Source organism: Rhinopithecus roxellana, chromosome 12, assembly GCF_007565055.1.
Source record: "Rhinopithecus roxellana isolate Shanxi Qingling chromosome 12, ASM756505v1, whole genome shotgun sequence".
In the NCBI taxonomy this organism is placed as follows: domain Eukaryota; kingdom Metazoa; phylum Chordata; class Mammalia; order Primates; family Cercopithecidae; genus Rhinopithecus; species Rhinopithecus roxellana.
Genome location: NC_044560.1, coordinates 83207452 through 83229631, shown reverse-complemented (window position 1 = coordinate 83229631; position 22180 = coordinate 83207452). Strand labels below are relative to the sequence as shown.

The window sequence follows — 22180 nt, the reverse complement described above, 5'->3', positions numbered from 1 at the left end:
TTCAAACAATTCTCCTGCCTCAGCCTCCCAAGTAGCTGAGATCACAGGCATGTACCACCATGCCTGGCTAATTTTTATATTTTTAGTAGAGAAGGGGTTTCACCTTGTTGGCCAGGCTGGTCTCAAACTCCTAATCTCAGGTGATCCACCCACCTTGGCCTCTCAAAGTGCTGGAATTACAGTTGTGAGCCTGTGCGCCTGGCCAGCATTGAATCAAGGACTTTCTTTTTTTTTTTTTTTTGAGACAGAGTCTCGCTCTGTTGCCCAGGCTGGAGTACAGTGGTGCTATCTCGGCTCACTGCAAGCTCCCCCTCCCAGGTTCACGCCATTCTTCTGCCTCAGCCTCTCAAGTAGCTGGGACTACAGGCGCCCACCACCATGCATGACTAATTTTTTGTATTTTTAGTAGAGACTGGGTTTCACCATGTTAGCCAGGATGGTCTCGATCTCCTGACCTCGTGATCCGCCCACCTCGGCCTCCCAAAGTGCTGGGATTACAGGCATGAGCCACCGCACCCGGCCAAGGACTTTCTTAATCTGCCTTTCCAGTTTCATCTCCTGCTACCACCCTTTCTCACAACACACACACACTCTCTCTCTCTCTCTCTCTCTCTCTCTCTCTCTCTCTCTCTCTCTCTCTCTCTCTCTCTCCTCTAGACTGGAGTAGGCAAATTATGGCCCTTGGGCCAAATACAACTAGCTGCCTGTTTTGGTAAATAAAATTTTATTGGAACACAGCCATGCCCATTTGTTTACAGTTCCTCTATGGCTATTTTCACACTACAGTGGCAGAGCTGAGCAGTTTAGTTGCCACAGACACCCATGCGTATGGCAAAATAAAGCCTAAAATATTTACTATGTGGCCTTATACAGAAAAAGTTTGCCAACCTGTGCTCCAGACACACCAGATTATAATCAGTATCCTGAACATGACATTCACCTTCGCACCACAGTATCCTTTGTGCAGACTATTCCTTCGACCTGAAATGTCCTCCTTACTCTGATGATGCTTGTACTACAAAGCCCACCTCAAGCGCCAAACCCTTTCTTGATCAAAATAAATGGTCTTTTCCTCTACATGTAATTTGTATACAGCACTTCATTAGTTTTCTTTTCTTTATTTCTTGAGACGGAGTCTCACTCTGTCGCCCAGGCTGGAGTGCAATGGTGCTATCTCGGCAGCTCTCTACAACCTCCGCCTCCCAGGTTCAAGCAATTGTCCTGCCTCAGCCTCCTAAATTGCTGGGATTACAGGTGCGTGCCACCAAACCCAGCTAATTTTTGTATTTTAGTAGAGGTGGGATTTCACCATGTTGGCCAGGCTGGTCTCGAACTCCTCACCTCAAGTGATCCGCCCAGCTCAGCCTCCCAAAGTGCTAGGATTATTTTATATCTGAATTATTTACGTAACTATATCCACAAGACTGGGTACCCCTTGAAAGCAAGGATTAATATGCCTTGTATATCACAGAGGCTCAATAAAGATTCAATGAATTGAATTGAGTCTCAGAGAAGTTAAGTGCCTGCTCAAGATGACACAGCTAATGGATGATCTGGAGCCCACTCTTCTGACTCCAAATCCAATATGCTAAAAGCTACATTGGGTTTATTTTTTCTTTTTTCTTTTCTTTTTTTTGAGATGGAGTCTTGCTTTGTCGCCCAGACTGGAATGCAGTGGCCGGATCTCAGCTCACTGCAAGCTCCGCCTCCCGGGTTTACACCATTCTCCTGCCTCAGCCTCCCGAGTAGCTGGGACTACAGGCGCCCGCCACCTCACCCGGCTAGTTTTTTTTTGTATTTTTAGTAGAGACGGAGTTTCACCATGTTAGCTAGGATTGTCTCGATCTCCTGACCTCGTGATCCGCCCGTCTCGGCCTCCCAAAGTGCTGGGATTACAGGCTTGAGCCACCGCGCCCGGCATTTTTTTTTTTTTTTCTTTTTTTTTTGAGACAGTCTCGCTCTGTCGCCCAGGCTGGAGCGCAGTGGCACAATCTCGGCTCACTGCAAGCTCCGCCTCCTGGGTTCACGCCATTCTCCTGGCTCAGCCTCCCAAGTAGTTGGGACTACAGGCGCCCGCCACCACACCCGGCTAATTTTTTGGATTTTTTTTTAGTAGAGACAGGGTTTCACCGTGTTAGCCAGGATGGTCTCGATCTCCTGACCTCGTGATCCACCCGCCTCAGCCTCCCAAAGTGCTGGGATTATAGGCATGAGCCACTGTGCCCGGCCCTACATGGAGTTTCTCAGGTACTTACTTTAGTTTGCACTTAATCTAGAGGGCCCTGTAAATCTACCTGGTAGAAAGTTCCTTGAACACTGTTGCAAAATCAAGTGAACTATACACCCAAAGATCTCTCCTTAGAGGTTTATTAGGATGAGGCAGAGCTTTCGGCACCCAGTGAATAAAAGGCATGAGCCTTGATCCCTAGCAACTCTCTTGCCTATCAAGCCTGCATCTAGTCAAGGCTCAGACCTGGGGGACTAAGATACCTTATCCAGAAGGTTAAGGGAGTATCTGAGGTGAGGGTAGTGAGGGTGGGGCTCTGAGACACCATCCTTTTCTTTTTATGTTTTTTGTTTGTTTGATGTTTTTGTTTGTTTGCTTGTTTGTAGAGATGGCATCTTGCTTTGTTGCCCAGGCTGGTTTCAAACTCCTGATTAGCCTTCTAAAGTGCTGGAATTACAGATGTGAGCCTCCAATAGTGCAGGCCAACCATCCTTTTCTTAAGTTTTTAATTAGTTTGCCAACTGTGCTGTGTGTATTCCTATACACATTGACAAATGCTATGACAGGGTGGTACGGAGCATGAGGGGTACTGTCCACTTCCTTAGAATTCCACCCTGGATCCTCTTCTATATAACTTCTTGAGTGACTGCATCCTTTATGACTAAATTTACTACAATTAAAATAAAGACATATCTCTATATCTTAATCAGGTTGCTGAGAGACTTTAAAAGAAATTGTCCTTTTTATTTAGGTACGACTTAATTTTTATTTTTATTTTTGGAGACAGAGTCTCACTCTGTCACCAAGGCTGAAGTGCAGTGGTGCGATCTCAGGCTCACTGCCTGCCGGGTTCAAACAATTCTCCTGCCTCAGCCTCCTGAGTAGCTGGGATTACAGGCATGTGCCACCACGCCTAAGTTTTGTACTTTCAGTAGAGTCAGGGTTTCACCATGTTGGCCAGGCTGGTCTCAAACTCCTGACCTCAAGTGATCCGCCCACCTTGGCCTCTCAAAGTGCTGGGATTACAGACTTGAGCCTGGCATCAGCCATACTTTAAACTCTTAAAGAGCTTTCCCATCATTGTTCTCATAATAGAAACTCCTATCATTTTGATTTTATAGGAGAGTAATCTGAAATGTAAGGTGACTTGCCTAATATTGCAAAGCTTCTCAATGGCAGAGCCAAATCTGAGTCCCAAAGTAATGACCTCACTGCAAAACTCGGTTTCTCAAGTAAGATGTCTATTCCCGGCTGGGCATGGTGGCTCAGCCTGTAATCCCAGCACTTTAGGAGGCCGAGATGGGCGGATCACGAGGTAAGGAGATCAAGACCATCCTGACTAACACGGTGAAACCGGTCTCTACTAAAAATACAAAAAATTAGCCAGGCGTGGTGGCATGCACCTTCAGTCCCAGCTTCTTGTGATGCTGAGGCAGGAGAATGGCGTGAACCCAGGAGGTGGAGCTTGCAGAGAGCTGAGATCGTGCCACTGCACTCCAGCCTGGGCAACAGAGCAAGACTCTGTCTCAAAAAAAAGTGGGGGGGGAGGGGGAAGAGACAGCATTAGGAGATATACCTAATGTAAATGATGAGTTAATGGGTTCAGCACACCAACATGGCACATGTATACATATGTAACAAACCTGCACATTGTGCACATGTACCCTAGAACTTAAAGTATAATAAAAAATAAAATAAAATAAAATAAGAAGTCTATTCCCTTATCTAAAGACTGAGGTCTTTCTACTTTTTCTTCTTCTTTTTTTTTTCTTTTTGAGGCAGGGTCTTGCTTTGTCACTCAGGCTGAGTGCAGTGGCACCATTATTGGGGTCACTGCAGGCTCTACCTGGGCTCAAACCATCCACCTGCCTCAGTCTCCCACCTCAACCTCCCAAGTAGCTGCAATTACAGGCACGTGTCACCACACCCAGCTTATTTTTTTGTGTTGTTTTGTAGAGCTGGGGGGGGGTCTCATTTTGTTGCCCAGGCTGGTCTTGAACTCCTGGCCTCAAGTGATCCTTCCTCCTTGGCCTCCCAAACTACTGGGATTACAGGTGTGAGCCACCATGCCTGGCCCATTTTTTTATTCTTTTAAACTGAGAATGTTATCATAAAATGTTATCATAAAACTGTACAAAATGATATGACTACAAAAATCACAGGTTCCAGCCTCAAAATGATTCTCATCATTGCCCAGCAATCCTTCCAAATTTCTTTCCCTAGCCCCCAACTTTTGCAACAGCTATTTAATTCTCCTTTCTTCAAGATTCCTAATCTACCAACTGCCCTTCCCCACCCTCAGGAAAAGGAATATTCTCTTTCCTCACCTTGAGAACTCCCTCAACTTTCTCCTTATCTCCTCCTCTTCAAACTTATCTCCATTTGAACTTTTCCTTGCCATTTACCCTCGCATCACAAAGGATTTTGTTAAAGGTTGGTGTCTCTACCTGGGCTCCGGTTTCCATTTCCCCTGGTCTCCTCAGGAAGCTCCATTACTACTAGTCCCTTTCCTGTATCTTCACCCTCTCCCTCTCTTCTGGCTGTTTTCTGTAAGAATTATTTCAATATGCTCAACTTTTAGCCACCACATCTCCCTTATCAATAATCCTCTCTCTCTACCTCACACAAGCTTCCCTTTGAAAGGGTTCAACCAGCTGGGCATGGTGGCTCACGCCTATAAACCTAGCACTTTGGGAGGCCGAGGCGGGCAGATCACTTGAGCTCAGGAGTTTGAGACCAGCCTGGGCAACATGGTGAAATCCTGTCTCTAAGCAAAAGACAACCGTTTGTCTTCTAAACAAAAAATACAAAAAGGGTGCACACCTGTGGTTCCAGCTACTTGGAAGAGTGAGCTGAGATCATGACACTGCACTCCAGCCTGAGTGACAGAGTGAGACCCTGTCTCCAAAAAAAGGGTTCAACCCAATGTCTCCTCTTCATCTAGCCATCCATGTACTGCAATCTACCACAATCTAGCTTCTGCCCCAATTGCTGCCAACACTTGCCCAATCCCTCCCTTCTTTAGCTTCTGCAACTCGGTACTTTCTGGTTCACTTACCTCTCTGGCCCCTCACTCTATATCGTTATACATTTAATCAACACATATTTATTGAGAACCCACCATGAGCTAGGCATTGTTTTTGGTGCTGGGGATAGGGGTAAACAAGGCATGGCCCCTTTCTCTAAAGAGCCTCCTGCCTACAAGAAATATAACCAAGTAAATGGGCAATTCTGCTACACAGTGACAAATACTATGGTGAGGGTGTACACAGCATGAGGGGCACTAAACTTTTCCTCAATCCACTTCCTTAGAATTCCACCCTGGAATTCTATGTAACTTCTTGGGTGACTGCATCCTTTAGGACTAAATTTACTATAATTAAAATTGCTACCAGCCAGGAATGGTGGCTCATGCCTATAATCCCAGCACTTTGGGAGGTTAAGATGGGAGGATCACCTGAGCCCAGGAGTTCAAGGCCAGCCCGGACAACATGGCGAGACAACATCTCTACAATAAATAAATAAATAAATAAATAAATAAATAAATAAATAAATAAAATAAAATAACTATCCACATGCTGATTGCTATGGTCTGAATATGTCCCCCAAAATTCATGTGTTGTAAACATAATCCCCAGTGCCAACAATGTTTGGAAGTGGAGCCTTTTGGGAGGTGTTTAGGTCTCAAGGGCTCTACCATTCTAATATATTAATGGCCTTATAAAAAAAAAAACAGAGAGTTCATCCTTTTTTGCCTTTCCACCTTCTATCATAAGAAGACACTGAATTCAAAGCACCATATTGGAAGTAGAGACCAGACCCTCACCAGACACCAAATGCTGGCACCCTGATCTTGGCCTTTCCAGCCTTGGACTTCTCAGCCTCCAGAACTATGAGAAATACATTTATGTTCTTTTTTTTTTTTTTTTGACACAAGGTCTCACTCTGTCCCCCAGGCTGGAGTGCAGTGGTGCAATCATGGCTCACTGCAAAGTCGACCTCCCAGGATCAAGTGATCCTCCCACTTCAGCCTCTCTACAGGCACATCTCATCATGCCCAGCTAATTTTTTTACTTTTTGTTGAGATGGGGTCTCCCTATGTTGCCCAGGCTGGTCTCAAACTCCTGGGCTCAAAAGAACCATCTGCCCCAGCCTCCCAAACTACTGGCATTATAGGCATGAGCCACCACATCCAGCAATTTCTGTGCTTTATAAACAGTGTTCTGTTATAACAGACTAAGATACTGATGACTACCAAAAAAATTTCTATCTTCTAAACTACCTACTGGATGCCTCTACTTGAATGTCCCCTAAACATCTTAACAGTTATCAATAGTTATTTCTAAACAAACAAACAACAACAACAAAAAAAAACAGTGGCTTATGCCTGTAATCCCAGCACTTTGGGAGGCCGAGGTGGCAGGATTGCTTGAGGCCAGGCCCAGGAGTTCAAGACAAGCCTGGGCAATATATTGAGACCCCATCTCTAGAAGTTTAAAAAAAAAAAGTTATCAACTGACATGGCATTCTCCAAACCAAACACTCACCATCAAATTGCCACACCAGAGGCCACGAAGTGTGGCTCACGCCTGTAATCCCAGTACTTTAGGAGGCTGAGGCAGACAGATCACTGGAGGTCAGAGACCAGCCTGGCCAACATGGTGAAACCCCACCTCTAATAAAAATACAAAAATTAGCCAAGCATGGTGGCGTACACCTGTAATCCCAGCTACTCAGGAGGCTGGGGCAGGAGAATCCCTTGAATCTAGGAGGTGGAGGTTGCAGTTGCAGTGAGCCAATATCATGCCACTGCACTCCAGCCTGGGTGACAGAGCTAGACACTGTCTCTCTCTCTCTACATATATATATGTATTGCCCACACCAGGAACTTGGGATCCATGCCTTCTTCCTTACCCCTACGATCTGAATTTCTTTTTTCGTTTGTTTTTGTTTTTTTGAGACCAAGTCTCGATCTTCTGCTCAGGGTGGAGTGCAGCAGTGAGAACTCAGCTCACTGCAATCTCCGCCTCCCAGGTTCAAAGAATTCTCATGCCTCAGCCTCCTGAGTAGCTGGGACTACAGGCATGTGCCACCATACCTGGCTAATTTTCTAATTTTTTTGAGATGGAGTCTCACCCTGTTGCCCAGGCTGGAGTGCAGGTGGTGCAATCTTCGCTCACTACAACCTCTGCCTTCCAGGTTCAAGTGATTCTCCTGCCTCAGCCTCCTGAGTAGCTGGGATTACAGGTGTGTGCCACTACACCCAGGTAATTTTTGTATTTTTAGTAGAGACGGGGTTTCACCATGTTGGCCAGGCTGGTCTTGAACTCCTGGCCTCGAGTGATCTCCTGCCTCGGCCTCCCAAAGTACTGGGATTACAGGCGTGAGCCACTGCACCTGGACCCCATGACTTTAATTTCTTTCTCTTTTTTTTTTTTTTTTGAGACGGAGTCTCCCTCTGTCGCCCAGGATAGAGTACAGTGGCATGATCTCGGCTCACTGCAAGCTCCACCTCCTGCATCCACACCATTCTCCTGCCTCAGCCTCCCGAGTAGCTGGGATTATAGGCGCCCGCCACCACGCTCGGCTAATTTTTTTTTTTTTTTTTTTTGAGACGGAGTCTCGCTCTGTCGCCCAGGCTGGAGTGCAGTGGCCAGATCTCAGCTCACTGCAAGCTCCACCTCCCGGGTTTATGCCATTCTCCTGCCTCAGCCTCCCGAGTGGCTGGGACTACAGGCGCCCGCCACCTTGCCCGGCTAGTTTTTGTATTTTTTTAGTAGAGACGGGGTTTCACCGTGTTAGCCAGGATGGTCTCGATCTCCTGACCTCGTGATCCGCCCGTCTCGGCCTCCCAAAGTGCTGGGATTACAGGCTTGAGCCACCGCGCCCGGCTCGGCTAATTTTTTTTGTATTTTTAGTAGAGACGGGGTTTCATCAGTTAGCCAGGATGGTCTCAATCTCCTGACCTCGTGATCCGCCCTCCTCAGCCTCCCAAAGTGCTGGGAGTACAGGCGTGAGCCACAGTGCCCAGCCCATGACTTTAATTTCTAAGGTATAAACCTGATGATGTCACTAACCTGCATAAAACTTGAATCATTCACAAGTGCCCTCAATAAAGTTCAACTTCCTTGGGACAGCATGCCCAGCCCTTCATGGTCTGGTCCCTATTTACATTTTTTTTTTTTAGACATAGCCTCGCTCCGTAGTCCAAGCTGGAGTGCAGTGGTATGATCTCGACTCACTGCAACCTCCACCTCCCTGGTTCTAAGGGATTCTCCTGCCTCAGGCTCCAGAGTAGCTGGGATTACAGGTGTGCGACACCATGCCCGGCTAATTTTGTATTTTTAGTAGAGACGGGGTTTCACCATGTTGGCCAGGCTGGTCTCGAACTCCTGACCTCAGATGATCCACCAGCCTTGGCCTCCCAAAGTGCTGGGATTACAGGTGTGAGCCACCTCGCCTGGTCGGTCTCCATTTACTTCTGCAACCTCATTATTTGCAACCCTTCCCTCACCCTGGGTCCCCACCTTCTACAATAGGCCCCCAAATCTATGTCTCAGCCATACTGTTACAAATGCCTGTTTTTCTTTCTTCCTTTTTTTTTTTTTTTTTTTTTTTTTTGAGACAGAGTCTTGCTCTGTCACCCAGGCTGGAGTCCAGTGGCCTGATCTCATCTCACTGCAACCTCCACCTCCCAAGTTCAAGCGATTCTCCTGCCTCAGCCTCCCAAGTAGCTGGAATTACAGGCGCGCGCCACGACGCCCAGCTACTTTTTATATTTTTGTAGAGACAGGGTTTTGCCGTGTTGGCCAGGCTGGTCTTGAACTCCTGACCTCAAGTGATCCGCCTGCCTTGGCCTCCCAAAGTGCTGGGATTACAGGCGTGAGCCACCGCGCCCGGTCAAATACCTGTTTTTCAAAGGTGCTGTCCTCTCTCTTGCCTCTGAAACTTGCTGTTATCTTTGCCTTCCCTGCGCCTGGCTAAGAACTCCTGTTCTTCAGGTCCTGAGACGTCCCCTCCTTCGCTGACTCCTCAGGTGGAGTTCGGTGCCTATTCTCTGTGCCCCTCTAACACTCTGAGCTCTGACACGGAGAGAACTTCGGCCATTGGGACCCGATCATCCCCACCGCCCCAGCCCCTCGACACTTCCTCGAATACAGTAACCTGCTTGAGAGATTAAGTGAGAAGTCTGTTTTAACAGGTTGCATCCTTCTCCTTGCAACCCCTGGCGCCCCACGTCGCAGTAGCAACCGCAGGCCCCGCTCAGAGGCTGGGGGAGGGGAGGCGGGCGACCAGTCGTGCAGGGCTCTTTCCCCAGAAAAGATGAGGAAGAGACGGGGCAGGGAAGAGCTTTGGGTTCTCGGCAAGAAAATGTACCCTTGCAGCCGTCTCCATCAGATTCAGCCTCCCTGCTCGGACGCACCCTCCCCTCTAGGAGTCCCACTCAAACTCTCCACATCAAACTCTCCACATCAGACTTCCTCAGAATCTTCCCACCAAGATTACCTCTGGGTTCCCCCACGCGATCCCCTCGATCTCAGCCTCGATCACCTTTCCTCACAGCCTCCTCCCTCAGCCTCGACTTCCCCCTCGCAGCCTCCTTTCCGAGCCTCTCCCCAGCGCCTCAGCCTCCCGCAGCCTCCCATCGGCGCTCCAGCCTCAGCCTCCAGGTCCCCGGTTCGGCCCGGCCCCGCCCCCGCCGCGAGGACGGTGCTCACCGTCGTAGTAGTAACAGACTTTCCTCCGGGTGCCCTGCGTCTGCGCCATCTTGCTCGCCTCCCGTCCCTACCGTCAGTCGGTCCGTCCGCCCTCCCGCCCGCTGCTCAGCTCAGCGTCCGACCCAGGGGGGAGGGGGCGGGTCTCCGGTCCGCCCCGCCCGTCCCCTCCTGAGCTCACCTATAGCCGCGCAGCCCGGGCACGGCTCCAGCCAATCAGCTTGCGCAGACACGGGCCCGGAACTCGGCAGGGGGCAAGGGCAGCCCGGAGAGGCCGCCGAGGGCCCCCTGGGCCTGTACCAAGGTCTGCGACAGATGGGTGGGGAGCCGCCCGGGGACCGTACCATCAGTCCCGGGGGAGGAAAGCAGCTCCGTAAACTTAACAGTCTCACTTGGTCGTGAAAAGCGTGCTTGGAGATCGGAGGCCAACTTTCTGATTTTACGGAGAATAAACCGAGGCCTACAGGGGAAAAGTGACTTGCACAAGGTCACTCAGCCAATAAAAGGGCTGAACCTGGGTTAGAAAGCGAGTTTGTGATCGCAAAGGAGGGCTACAGAAAAATAAATTAAAAAGAAAAGCAACACGCTGGTTTTGAGAGGAAAAAACTGACAAGAAAGGGAAAGAAAGCTGTTTGTCAAGGGGCTGCTGTGTGCCAAGTACTGTGTGACAGTTCACCAATGTTATTTCAGTTTTTCCTCAAAACACCTCTCGGCCAAGGGCTTTTTACCTCCATTTTACAGGACAGGATAAAGAAGTTCAGATTTCTGTGAATTACTCAAAGTTACACAAAGTAATTAAATTCAGTTTTTCAACTGTACAGGGTTTTTTGAATGCCTTCTTTGCACCAGAGGCACTGTAACAAAGTGACAGAACCCAGCCTTTCTGACTCCAAAACCTACCTCCCTGAAGCAGTCACCCAGGATGACTTAAGTAGGAGTCTCTTTAGACAGGAGGAACTGGGATTATCCTATGATAGGAGGGCAGATTTTCCTTTCCTTTCCTTTCCTTTTTCCTTTCCTTTTTCTTTTCCTTTTTCCTTCCCTTCCCTTCCCTTCCCCTCCCCTCCCCTCCCCTCCCCTCCCCTCCCCTCCCCTCCCCTCCCCTCCCCTCCCTTCCCCTTCCCTTCCCCTCCCCTCCCCTCCCCTCCCCTCCCCTCCCCTCCCCTCCCTTCCCCTTCCCTCCCTTCCCTTCCCTTCCCTTCCCTTCCCCTCCCCTCCCCTTCCCTTCCCTTCCCTTCCCTGAGGATAGTTCCGCTTTAGTTGCCCTGGCTGGAGTACAATGGTGTGATCTGTGCAGTGTGATCTCGGCTCACCGCAATCTCTGCGTCTGGGTTCAAGCCCTTCTCCTGCCTCAGCCTCCTGAGTAGCTGGGCTTACAGGCATGCGCCACCACGCCCGGCTAATTTTGTATTTTTAGTAAAGACGAGGTTTCTCCGTGTTGGTCAAGGTGGTCTCCAACTCCTGAGCTCAGGATCCGCCCGCCTTGGCCTCCCAATGTTACAGGCGTGAGCCATGGCCCCCGGCCTAGGAGGGCAGGTTTCTCAGCCTGGAAGCTAATGACATTTTGGGCCAGGTAATTCTTTTTTGTAGGAAGCTGTTCTGTGCCTAGGCAAGTAGAGGGAAACTCTTGTCTCCAAAAAAAAAAAAAAAAAAAAAATTAAGCAGTATCCTTAGCCTCTACCCACTAGATGCCAGTAGCACCTTCCCCCCAGGCTGTGACAACCAAAATTATCTCTAGACATTGCCAAGTACTGTGCAATAGCTTTACCACTGGGTTGGGGGGAAGATTAGTGGGGTGTAAGGGAGTGTGAAATTGCCCCCAACTCTCCCATTGAGAACCACTCCACCAGATCATCAATTATCAACTGATCATCACTGAAAGCGGGAAAGACCTAAAAGTGCAATGCTGGGCTATTAAAATAACTAAAATAATGTCAATATTTAATAAGTGCTTCCTATGTGCCAAACATTGCACTAAGTTAGCCACCTACTCGTGGTCCTACATTGAACAAGAGGCAGGGCAGGCTTATGTCTGTAATCCCAACACTTTAGGAGGCCAAGGCAGGTGGATCACTTGAGCTTATGAGTTCGAGACCAGCCTGGGCAACACGGCAAAACCCCATCTCTACAAAAAATAGAAAAATTACCCGGGTGTGGGGGCACGCTCCTGTAGTTCCAGCTACTCAGGAGGCTGAGGTGGGATGATAGCCTGAGCCCAGGAGACAGATGTTGCAGTGAGCCAAGATCACACCACTACACTCCAGCCTGGGCAATAGAGCCAGGCCTTGTCTCAAACAAAACAAAACAACATACATCTTTATGCCTCTTTAAAGAGTGTTTGGGACTTGTGTTTCTCACTCAGAAATTGCATTTGAGTCATTAATTATAAGGTAACAGAAAATCTAAGGCTGGGTGGCTCTATAATAGAAACAGCAAAGGGCCAGGGAACAAATTCTACTCCGAGTTCTCTGCTGCTAATTCTCAGCTAGCCCTGGGTGGGTTTACTTAACTGTTCTGGGCCTCCATTTCCCTTGTTATAAAATGGGGAGGAGGCCGGCTGCTGTGGCTCATGCCTGTAATCCCAGCACTTTGGGAGGCTGAGGCAGGCAGATCACCTGAGGTCAGGAGTTCGAGACCAGCCTGGCCAACATGGTGAAACCCCGTCTCTACTAAAAATACAAAAATTAGCTGGGTGTGGTGGTGCACGCCTGTAAGTCCCAGCTACTTAGGAGGCTGAGGCAGGAGAATCGCTTAAAATTGGGAGGTGGAGGTTGCAGTGAGCCGAGATCAGGCCACTGCATTCCAGCCTGGATGACAGAGTGAGACTCTGTCTCAAATAAATAAAAGAAATAAAATAAAATAATAAAAATGGGGAGGATAGGAATACAAAATTCACCAACGCTATGGCAGCACACAGTATCCCAAAGAGAAGGAGTGTAGGGATCAGATGAGATCACGAGGTGTGGCAGCAGGTCAGTCAGGTGACAGATTTATGCTATTATGACTCAGATGCTCTTTGTTTGCTTTTTTTTTTTTTTTTTGAGAGATGGAGTCTGGCTCTGTTGCCCAGGCTGGAGTGCAGTGGCGCGATCTCGGCTCACTGCAACCTCCACCTCCCCAGTTCACACCATTCTCCTGCCTCAGCCTCTCGAGTAGCTGGGACTACAGGTGCCCGCCACCACGCCAGGCTAATTTTTTTTTATTTTTAGTAGAAATGGCGTTTCACCGTGTTCGCCAGGATGGTCTCGATCTCCTGACCTTGTGATCCGCCCGCCTCGGCCTCCCAAAGTGCTGGGATTACAGGCATGAGCCACTGCGCCTGGCCTTTTTTTTTTTTTTTTTTTTAAGACGGAATCTCGCTCTATCGCCCAGACTGCAGTGCAGTGGTGCTATCTTGGATCACTGCAAGCTCCCCCTCCCGGGTTCATGCCATTCTCCCGCCTCAGCCTCCTGAGTAGCTGGGACTACAGGCACCTGCCACCATGCCCAGCTAATTTTTTGTGTTTTTAGTAGAGATGGGGTTTCACAGTGTTAGCCAGGATGGTCTTGATCTCCTGACCTCGTGATCTGCCCACCTCGGCCTCCCAAACTGCTGGGATTACAGGCGTGAGCCACCACCTTGGCCTCCCAAACTGCTGAGATTACAGGCATGAGCCACCGCACCCGGCCCTTTGTTTGCATATTTTAAAAATTAGAGGCCGGGCATGGTTGCTCAAGCCTGTAATCCCAGCAGTTTGGGAGACCAAGGTGGGCAGATCGCCCGAGGTCAGGAGTTCAAGCCCAGCCTGGCCAACATGGTGAAACCCCATGTCTACTAAAAATATAAAAATTAACTAGACGTGGTTGCAGGCGCCTATAATCCCAGCTACTAGGGAGGCTAAGGCAGGAGAATTGCTTGAAGCCTGGAGGTAGAGGTTGCAGTGAGCTGAGATCGCGCCATTGCACTCCAGCCTGGGGAACAAGAGCAAAACTCTGTCTCAAAAATAAAACAAAAATAATAAATAAAATTTAAAAATTTAATGTTTTCCCTGTAATAAAGAAATATGACATTCCCCCACCTTTTTTTTTTTTTTTTTTTGAGACAGAGTTTCACTCTAGTGGCTCAGGCTGGAGTGCAATGGTGTGACCTTGGCTCACCACAACCTCTGCCTCCCGGATTCAAGCGATTCTCCTGCCTCAGCCTCTCAAGTAGCTGGGATTACAGCCTCCCACCACCACACCTGGCTAACTTTTCGTATTCTTAGTAGCGACGGGGTTTCGCTATGTTGGCAAGGTTGATCTTGAACTTCTCACCTTGTGATCCACCTGCCCAGGCCTCCTAAACTGCTGGGATTACAGGTGTGAGCCACCGTGCCTGGCTGACATTTCCCCATCTTTCATCAAACACTCTGCCATCCTCAGGTATCTTTAATTTTCTCACTTTTTAATGGAAATGTGTGTGCAAAAAAACCATTTTCTTTATTATACCATAATGTAATTTTCTTTATTATTCCATTTATTAAATCACTTCTCTTTATTATAAGAACAACAAGCACGAACTTGATGATAAATAGCTACTAATACTCAGTTTCATTGTCTAAGACCAACAGGGAGTGGAGGGGACTCTGGCAAAGGCAGAGTTTGTGCCCTACCTGGAGGGGTGGCCATTATTCAGCTCCATGAGGACAGGTAAGTCCAACATAGCTAAATCTTCCTTTTTTTTTTTTTTTTTTTTGAGATGAGATTTCGCTTTCTTTTTCGCTCAAGCTGAAGTACAGTGGCAGGATCATGCTCACTTTAGCCTTGACTTCCTGGGCTCAAGCCACCCTCCTAAGTAGCTGGGAATACAGGTGTGCCTCCTGAGTAGCTGGGACTACAGGTGTGTGCCACCACACCCTGCTAATTTTTTTTTTTTTTTTTTTTTTTTTTTTTTTTTTTTTTTTTTTTTTTGCAGAGACAGGGTTTTGCCATGTTGCCCAGTCTGGTCTTAAACTCCTGGGCTCAAGCAATCTGCCCATCTTGGCCTTCCAAAATGCTGGGATTATAGGAGTGAGCCAACATACCTAGCCCCTATTTTACAAGAGAAGGCAGAAATCTGGAGTTTTATGTAAAATCTCCCCAGTTTTATAAACTGACTAACTCAGTCTATTTTCAAGACAGCAGTAAGAGCCATCCTTCTAAAATGTAAGTCAGGGACGAGCGCCGTGGCTCACGCCTGTAATCCCAGCACTTTGGGAGGCTGAGGAAGACAGATCACTTGAGCTTGGGAGTTCAAGATCAGCCTGGGCAACATGGTGAAACCCCATCTCCACCAAAAATACAAAAAAATTAGCTGGGAGTGGTGGTGTACACCTGTGGTCCCAGCTACTTAGGAGGCTGAGGTGGGAGGATTGTTTGAGTCCATGAGGCAGAGGCTGCAGTGAGCTGAGATTTCACCTTTGTTCTCCAGCCTGGGTAACAGAGTAAGACCCCATCTCAATTAAAAATAAAAAAATAGGCCGGGTGCGGTGGCTCACACCTGTAATCCCAGCACTTTGGGAGGCCAAGGCGGGCAGATCATGAGGTCAGGAGATCAAGACCATCCTGGCTAACATCGTGAAACCCCGTCTCTACTAAAAATACAAAAAAATTAGCTGGGCTTGGTGGTGGGCTCCTGTAGTCCCAGCTACTCAGGAGTGAGGCAGGGAAAGGCGGAGCTTGCAGTGGGCCAAGATTGCGCCCCTGCACTCTAGCCTGGGCGACAGAGTGAGACTCCATTTCAAAAAATAAATAAATAATATAAATAAATAAATAAATAAATAAATAATAAAATGTAATTCAGATCATACCAGCTTTGCAGAGATTCCTGCAAACTTTCCTCAACATGGCTTCTGCAGAGGTCACAAGGACCCAGGCCTGTAGGATCTATCTTCCTCTCTCAGAGCTTGCCAGGTAAATGCCTGCCTCACCCTATTCCTTCTGATTGACTGCTCCTCCCCCTCCTCCATACAAGGCTCACTCCTTCACCTTGGAATCTTTGCTCAAAAGCCACCTTCTCAATGAAGCCTTCCTTTTTTTTTTTTGAGACAGGATCTCCCTTTGTTGCCTACTCTGGAGTGCCGCAGTGGCACAATCATGTCTCAAGCAATCCTCATGCCTCAGCCTCCTGATCTGCTAGGACTACAAGCGTGAGCTACTATGCTCGGCTAAGTGTGTTTGGTTTTTTTAAAACTTTTTTTGGGCTGGGCGCGGTGGCTCAAGCCTGTAATCCCAGCACTTTGGGAGGCCGAGACGGGCGGATCATGAGGTCAGGAGATCGAGACCATCCTGGTGAAAACGGTGAAACCCCGTCTCTACTAAAAAATACAAAAAAACTAGACGGGCGAGGTGGCGGGCGCCTGTAGTCCCAGCTACTCGGGAGGCTGAGGCAGGAGAATGGCGTGAACCCGGGAGGCGGAGCTTGCAGTGAGCGGAGATCCGGCCACTGCACTCCAGCCTGGGCGACAGAGCAAGACTCCGTCTCAAAAAAAAAAAAAAAAAAAAAAACTTTTTTTGGAGACCAGGATCTTACTGTGTTGCCCAGGCTAGCCTTGAACTCCTGGTCTCCAGAAAGTAGTCCCAGGTACGCGGGAGGCTGAGACAGGAGGATCATTTGAGCTGGAGAGGTTGAGGCTGCAGTGAGCCGTGGTCATGCCACTGCACTCCATCCTGGATGACAAAGTGAGACCCTGTCTTAAAAAAAAAAAAAAATCTGAGGATAGTTACAGATTTATTTGTTCCTCCTCCACTCCCACTGATTCATTTGACCAGCCTTAAAAAAACAAAATCTGGGCCGGGCGCGGTGGCTCAAGCCTATAATCCCAGCACTTTGGGAGGCCGAGATGGGCGGATCACGAGGTCAGGAGATCGAGACCATCCTGGCTAACACAGTGAAACCCCGTCTCTACTAAAAAATACAAAAAACTAGCCAGTGGCGGGCACCTGTAGTCCCAGCTACTGGGGAGGCTGAGGCAGGAGAACGGCGTAAACCGGGGAGGTGGAGCTTGCAGTGAGCTGAGATCCAGCCACTGCACTCCAGCCTGGGCGACCGAGCGAGACTCCATCTCAAAAAAATATATATATATGAGGTCAAATATGGCCCTTTAATCAGTTAAAAATGCTGTTGCCCTTTTATAATGGGGAGGAAGGTCCTGTGACACACCCATTCCCTAAGGGATTCCAGGCAGGAGTCTCCCTGAATCCTTTGGGGAGGGGTTAGGAGCACTGTCCCATTTGAAGGGGTCTGCAGAGCCCCCAGACATCCACTCATCTCATCTTTCACCCCAACTCAGGGTGACCCTAGTTACCATTTTCTTAACCCCCACTGCCCACCCACAAAGAGTGGACAGTAAAGAGATGTACAATAGTCATCAACAGACATTTATTGAGCTCCTGATGTGTGCCAGGCCAGGCACTGAGGAGGAGCACACAGAGGTATTAGATAAGGTCCTGGCCCTCGAAGAACTTCTGAATAATCTGAGGAAAGAAAAATAGGTGGGCAGAAGCTTCTGTCAATCCCAGGCTTCTTCCCTCTCTCTGTGGTCTCAGGAAATGGGAGAGCCAAAGGGGTACCTTATACAGTGTCCAAGACATACACGCACAGGCTACACATGTACAAGACACATGTGCAGAGTCCACGCAACTACAGGACACGTGTACAGACACAAGGTGCATATGTGTCACATGTGGGCGAGATTCGTGTGCAGAGTCCATATGTGCATAGGCCGTGTGACTATGGCACAAGAATCCATCTCCCCAAGTCATGTTGGAGAGAAAGGGGGAGGACTCCAGGGCCTCTCAAGGCCTCTCAAGGCTGAGGCTGGTACTGGCCCTCTGTGGCCGTGAAGAAGTCCTCCAGCACACTGCGCAGGTAGTCAAAGGTGGGCCGGTCCTCCGGGCGCTCCTTCCAGCACAACCTCATAAGTTGGTACAGCTCCTCTGGACAGTTTTCAGGGCACGGCATGCGGTAGCCTCGCTCCAGGTTCTGAATCACCTCCGGGTTGGTCATCCCTAGGGGTTGATGGGAGAAAGGACATTAAGGTCAGGCACTGGAAGCCCACAGGCAGCGGTAATGTTCGGAATATTTAACTGGCACAGTATGAGCACCAAACTAAAAGAATCTTGGTCTTCATCAATGGTAAGGTCACACAAGCGGTACTTGCTGAATGTCAGTCACACCACTTGGAGTGCCTGGTATAGATTATTTCCTTTTTTTTTTTTTTGGAAATGGAGTTTCACTCTTGTTGCCAAGGCTGGAGTGCAATGGCATGATTTCAGCTCACCACAACCTCCACCTCTCAGGTTCAAGCGATTCTCCTGCATCAGCCTCTGGAGTAGCTGGGATTACAGGCATGCACCACTACACCGAGCTAATTTTGTATTTTCAGTAGAGACTGGTTTCTCCATGTTGGTCAGGCTGGTCTTGAACTCCCGACCTCAGGTGATCCGCCCGCCTCGGCCTCCCAAAGTGCTGGAATACAGGTGTGAGCCACCATTTCCAGCTGATTACTCACTTAAAAAAAAAAATGTTGGCTGGGTGCGGTGGCTCACACCTGTAATCCCAACACTTTGGGAGGCCAAGGCAGGTGGATCACGAGGTCAGGAGATCGAGACCATCCTGGCTAACATGGTGAAACTCCATCTTTACTAAAAATACAAAAAATTAGCCGGGCATGGTGGCATGCGCCTGTAGTCCCAGCTACTCTGGAGGCTAAGGCAGGAGAATGGCATGAACCCAGGAGGTGGAGCTTGCAGTGAGCCAAGATCGCACCACTGCACTCCAGCCTGGGCGACAGAGCGAGACTCCATCTCAAAAAATAAATAAATGAATAAATAAATAAATGAACAAAAATAAAAATAAAAAAATGTTTTAGATACGGGATCTCACTATGTTGCCCAGGCTGGAGTGCAGCAGCTGTTCACAGGCACAATCATAGCACATGGTAGATTTGAACTCCTGGGTTCAAGTGATCCTCTCACCTCAGCCTCCTAAATAGCTGGACAACAGGTGCACACCACCATGACCGGCTCCCCTGGTATAAATTAAATGCTCAATAATACACACGTTAGTTGTGGGACCTTGGGCGAGCCCAGTTTCCTTATTTGGAAAATAGAGTAAAGAGTAAATAGCTGTTCCTACCTTACAGAATTGTTATGAGGATTGAATGAGGATTGATGAGAAAGCATCAAATATAGTGCACAAGCCAGGCACGGTGGCTCACGTCTGTAATTCCAGCACTGTGGGATGCCAACGCAGGCAGATCACTTGAGGCCAGGAGTTCAAGACTAGCCTGAACAACATGGCAAAACCCCATCTTTACTAAAAATACAAAAATTAGCCGGGCATGGTGGTACATGCCTGTAGTCCCAGCTACTTGGGAGGCTGAGGCACAGTAATTGCTTGAACCCAGGAGGTGGAGGTGCAGAGGTTGTAGTGAACTGAGACTGCGCCATTACACTCCAGCCTGAGCAACTCAAGCCAGACTCTTGTCTCAAAAAATAAAAAATAAATAAAAATAATATGTATATTATTATATATATATCACAGAAAGCATCGAATCTATCCAGGCACAGAAAGTCTGGATCGGAGATGCTTCATAGAGGGCACCTGAGGCCAGGTGTGGTGGCTCATGCCTGTAATCCTGGCACTTTGGGAGGCTGAGGCAGGTGGATCACCTGAGGTTAGGAGTTTGAAACCAGCCTGGCCAACATGGTAAAACCCTGTTTGTACTAAAAAAATACAAAAATTAGCTGGGCGTGGTGGCATACACCTGTAATTCCAGCTACTTGAGAGACTGAGGCAGGAGAATCACTGAAACCCAGGAGGTAGAGATTGCAGTGAGCTGGGATCGTGCCACTGCACTCCAACCTGGGTGACAGAGAGAGACTCTGTCTGAAATACATACATAAATAAATAATTAATAAAGGGCACCTGGGATGATTATGATTTGGTAGGAATGATGAGATGGTCAGGGCCCAGGGCAGCATGGGCACCCACAACCAAGACAGTGGTGAAGTCTCTCCAGTTTTAAGAGCAGGCACATGACATCCTGCATCAGGAAGCCAAATGGACCCTGGGCCTCAGCAAAGCAGACCTTATTTGGGCTTGAGAAGGTTCCCCAGGCCCCTCCATGACCCAGATGAAATAGTCTTTGAGCTGGTTCCCTCCCTTTATGCTGGTCCTGGCCCCTCTGGCAGGCGTTTGGCATGTAGACCCCAAGAAGAACTGCTCTGGAGAACTACGTGATCACAGCAGTAACACAGCTCCCTCCTTCCCTGTTTCAAATTGCTCATGTAGTATCTGGTTTCTCCTTCAGTCTTCTGAACAAAGATTGTGACAAGCAGTTCCCAAAGACCAAAAGCTTATAGGGTATTTACAAAATCAAAGTTTTGCTCCTGGAAAGTTTGGGACTAAAGCCTGGTCAACAGAGACCCTTTTACCCCAGGACTTGTAAAAGGGAGGCCTCTACCTATGGGACTCTCACAATTTTATTTTTTTTTCTTTTTGAGTCAGAGTCTCACTGTATTGCCCAGGCTGGAGTGCAATGGTATGGTCTCGGCTCACTGCAACCTCCATCTCCCGGGTTCAAGGGATTCCCCTGCCTCAGCTTCCTGAGTAGCTGGGACTACAGGCGCATGCCACCACACCCACCTAATGTTTATAGTTTTAGTAGAGATGGGGTTTCACTATGTTGGTCAGGCTGGTCTCCAACTCCTGACCATGTGATCTGCCCATCTCAGCCTCCCAAAGTGCTGGGATTGCAAGCATGAGCCACCATGCCCGGCCAGGACGCTCACATTTTAAAATTAGGGCATAGGAGGACAGAGGCCACAGAACTAAACAGCCATGGCCAGAGTTAGGGGATGCAAGCCCACAGGTTAAATCCAGCCAGAGTATGGCCCACAGATCCACTTTGGATTGGCCCTAGAGTGGTTTTATTTATTTATTTATTCATTTAATTATTTAATTTATTTATATTTATTTTTGGGATGGACTCTCACTCTGTCGTGCAGGCTGGAGTGCAATGGCGTGATCATGGCTCACTGCTACCTCTGCCTCCAGGGTTCAAGTGATTCTCCTGCCTTAGCCTCCTTAGTGGCTGGGACTACAGGTCCCACCACTACGCCTGGCTAATATTTTTGTATTTTTAGCAGAGGCAGGGTTTCACCATGTTGGCCAAGCTGGTCTCGAACTCCTGACCTTGTGATCCGCCCACCTCAGCTTCCCAAAGTGCTGGGATTACAGGCGTGAGTCACCGTGCCCAGCCCCTAGAGTGTTTTTAAACAATTTGACTTGATCGCCAATAAATGGAAATGAACAAATTTTCCTAAAACTCCAAGTTTTGGCTTCTCTTAAAAAAACAAAAGATCTGGTTTTTTGGGTTCCCCATGCCTTAATTGCAACCATCTGCTGGAGCAGCTGCAAGTTTACCAAGGTCCCCATTTCTCCCCATTGTCTCCCTGACCCTAATGCTACATGTCAGTTGCCATTTATCATCATGCTTTCACTGCCTATTTTCTTCTAATAGATACATTCTCTATGGGTTTGCTTCTGTGGGAACAGGCGAGGAGCGGTGAGGACCCCTGGCAGGATAACTGGAGAGTATTTCCGTATGTCCAGCTCCAGCACTACCCCTGGACTTTGGGTTGGGGCAAGCCCAGGGCAGGGAAGCCCCTCAGCTTTCCACCTGTCTCCAAGGTGTTTTTTTGTTTTTATTTTTGTTTTGAGACGGAGTCTCACTTTGTCGCCCAGGCTGGAGTGCAGTGGCACGACCTCGGCTCACTGCAACCTCTGCCTCCCGGGTTCAAGCAATTCTCCTGCCTCAGCCTTCTGAGTATCTGGGACTACCAGTGCGCACCACCACGCCCGGCTAATTTTTAATTTTTTTTTTTTTTAAGTAGAGACGGGATTTCACCATGTTGGTCAGGCTGGTCTCAAACACTTGACCTTGTGATCCACCAGCCTCGGCCTCCTAAAGTGCTGGGATTACAGGCGTGAGCCACCGCATCCGGCCTTCCAAGTTGTCTTTACCTTCCTTGGAGCAAAGGTCTGTTCACCTTACTCTGGGGATGTGGGAAGCTTCTACAAATTTAGCCACTGTGCCGCATGACCTCCCTACTCCTGTCTTTGTGCTCCATTTCCTCTCCCCAGAGTTTCTTAGCAAGTTCCTTTCAAAAAATTCCATCCCTGTCTTGGCTGAATTCAGGGGTAAAGGGCTTTGTCCAGGAGATGGTGAGGGAG

At 48.5% G+C, this 22180-nt stretch overlaps 2 protein-coding genes across 4 annotated transcripts in view; both read right to left on the bottom strand.

Annotated features, from left to right (window-relative positions):
• The window catches only part of HDAC1 (histone deacetylase 1), a 46434-nt gene extending 36337 nt beyond the window's left edge, over positions 1-10097 (bottom strand). Inside the window, exon 1 of the mRNA XM_010354057.2 lies at positions 9946-10097. Coding sequence (XP_010352359.1) covers positions 9946-9994 — 49 coding nt within the window. The 5' untranslated portion in view covers positions 9995-10097. The remainder of the gene's footprint in view (positions 1-9945) is intronic.
• A 7201-nt stretch (positions 10098-17298) lies between these two features.
• LCK (LCK proto-oncogene, Src family tyrosine kinase) overlaps positions 17299-22180 on the bottom strand; it is a 34244-nt gene continuing 29362 nt past the window's right edge. For all 3 annotated transcript variants that reach the window (XM_030912927.1, XM_010354047.2, XM_030912928.1), the window contains exon 13: positions 17299-17949. In XM_030912927.1, the coding sequence (XP_030768787.1) occupies positions 17747-17949 (203 nt within the window). In that variant the 3' untranslated portion in view covers positions 17299-17746. The remainder of the gene's footprint in view (positions 17950-22180) is intronic.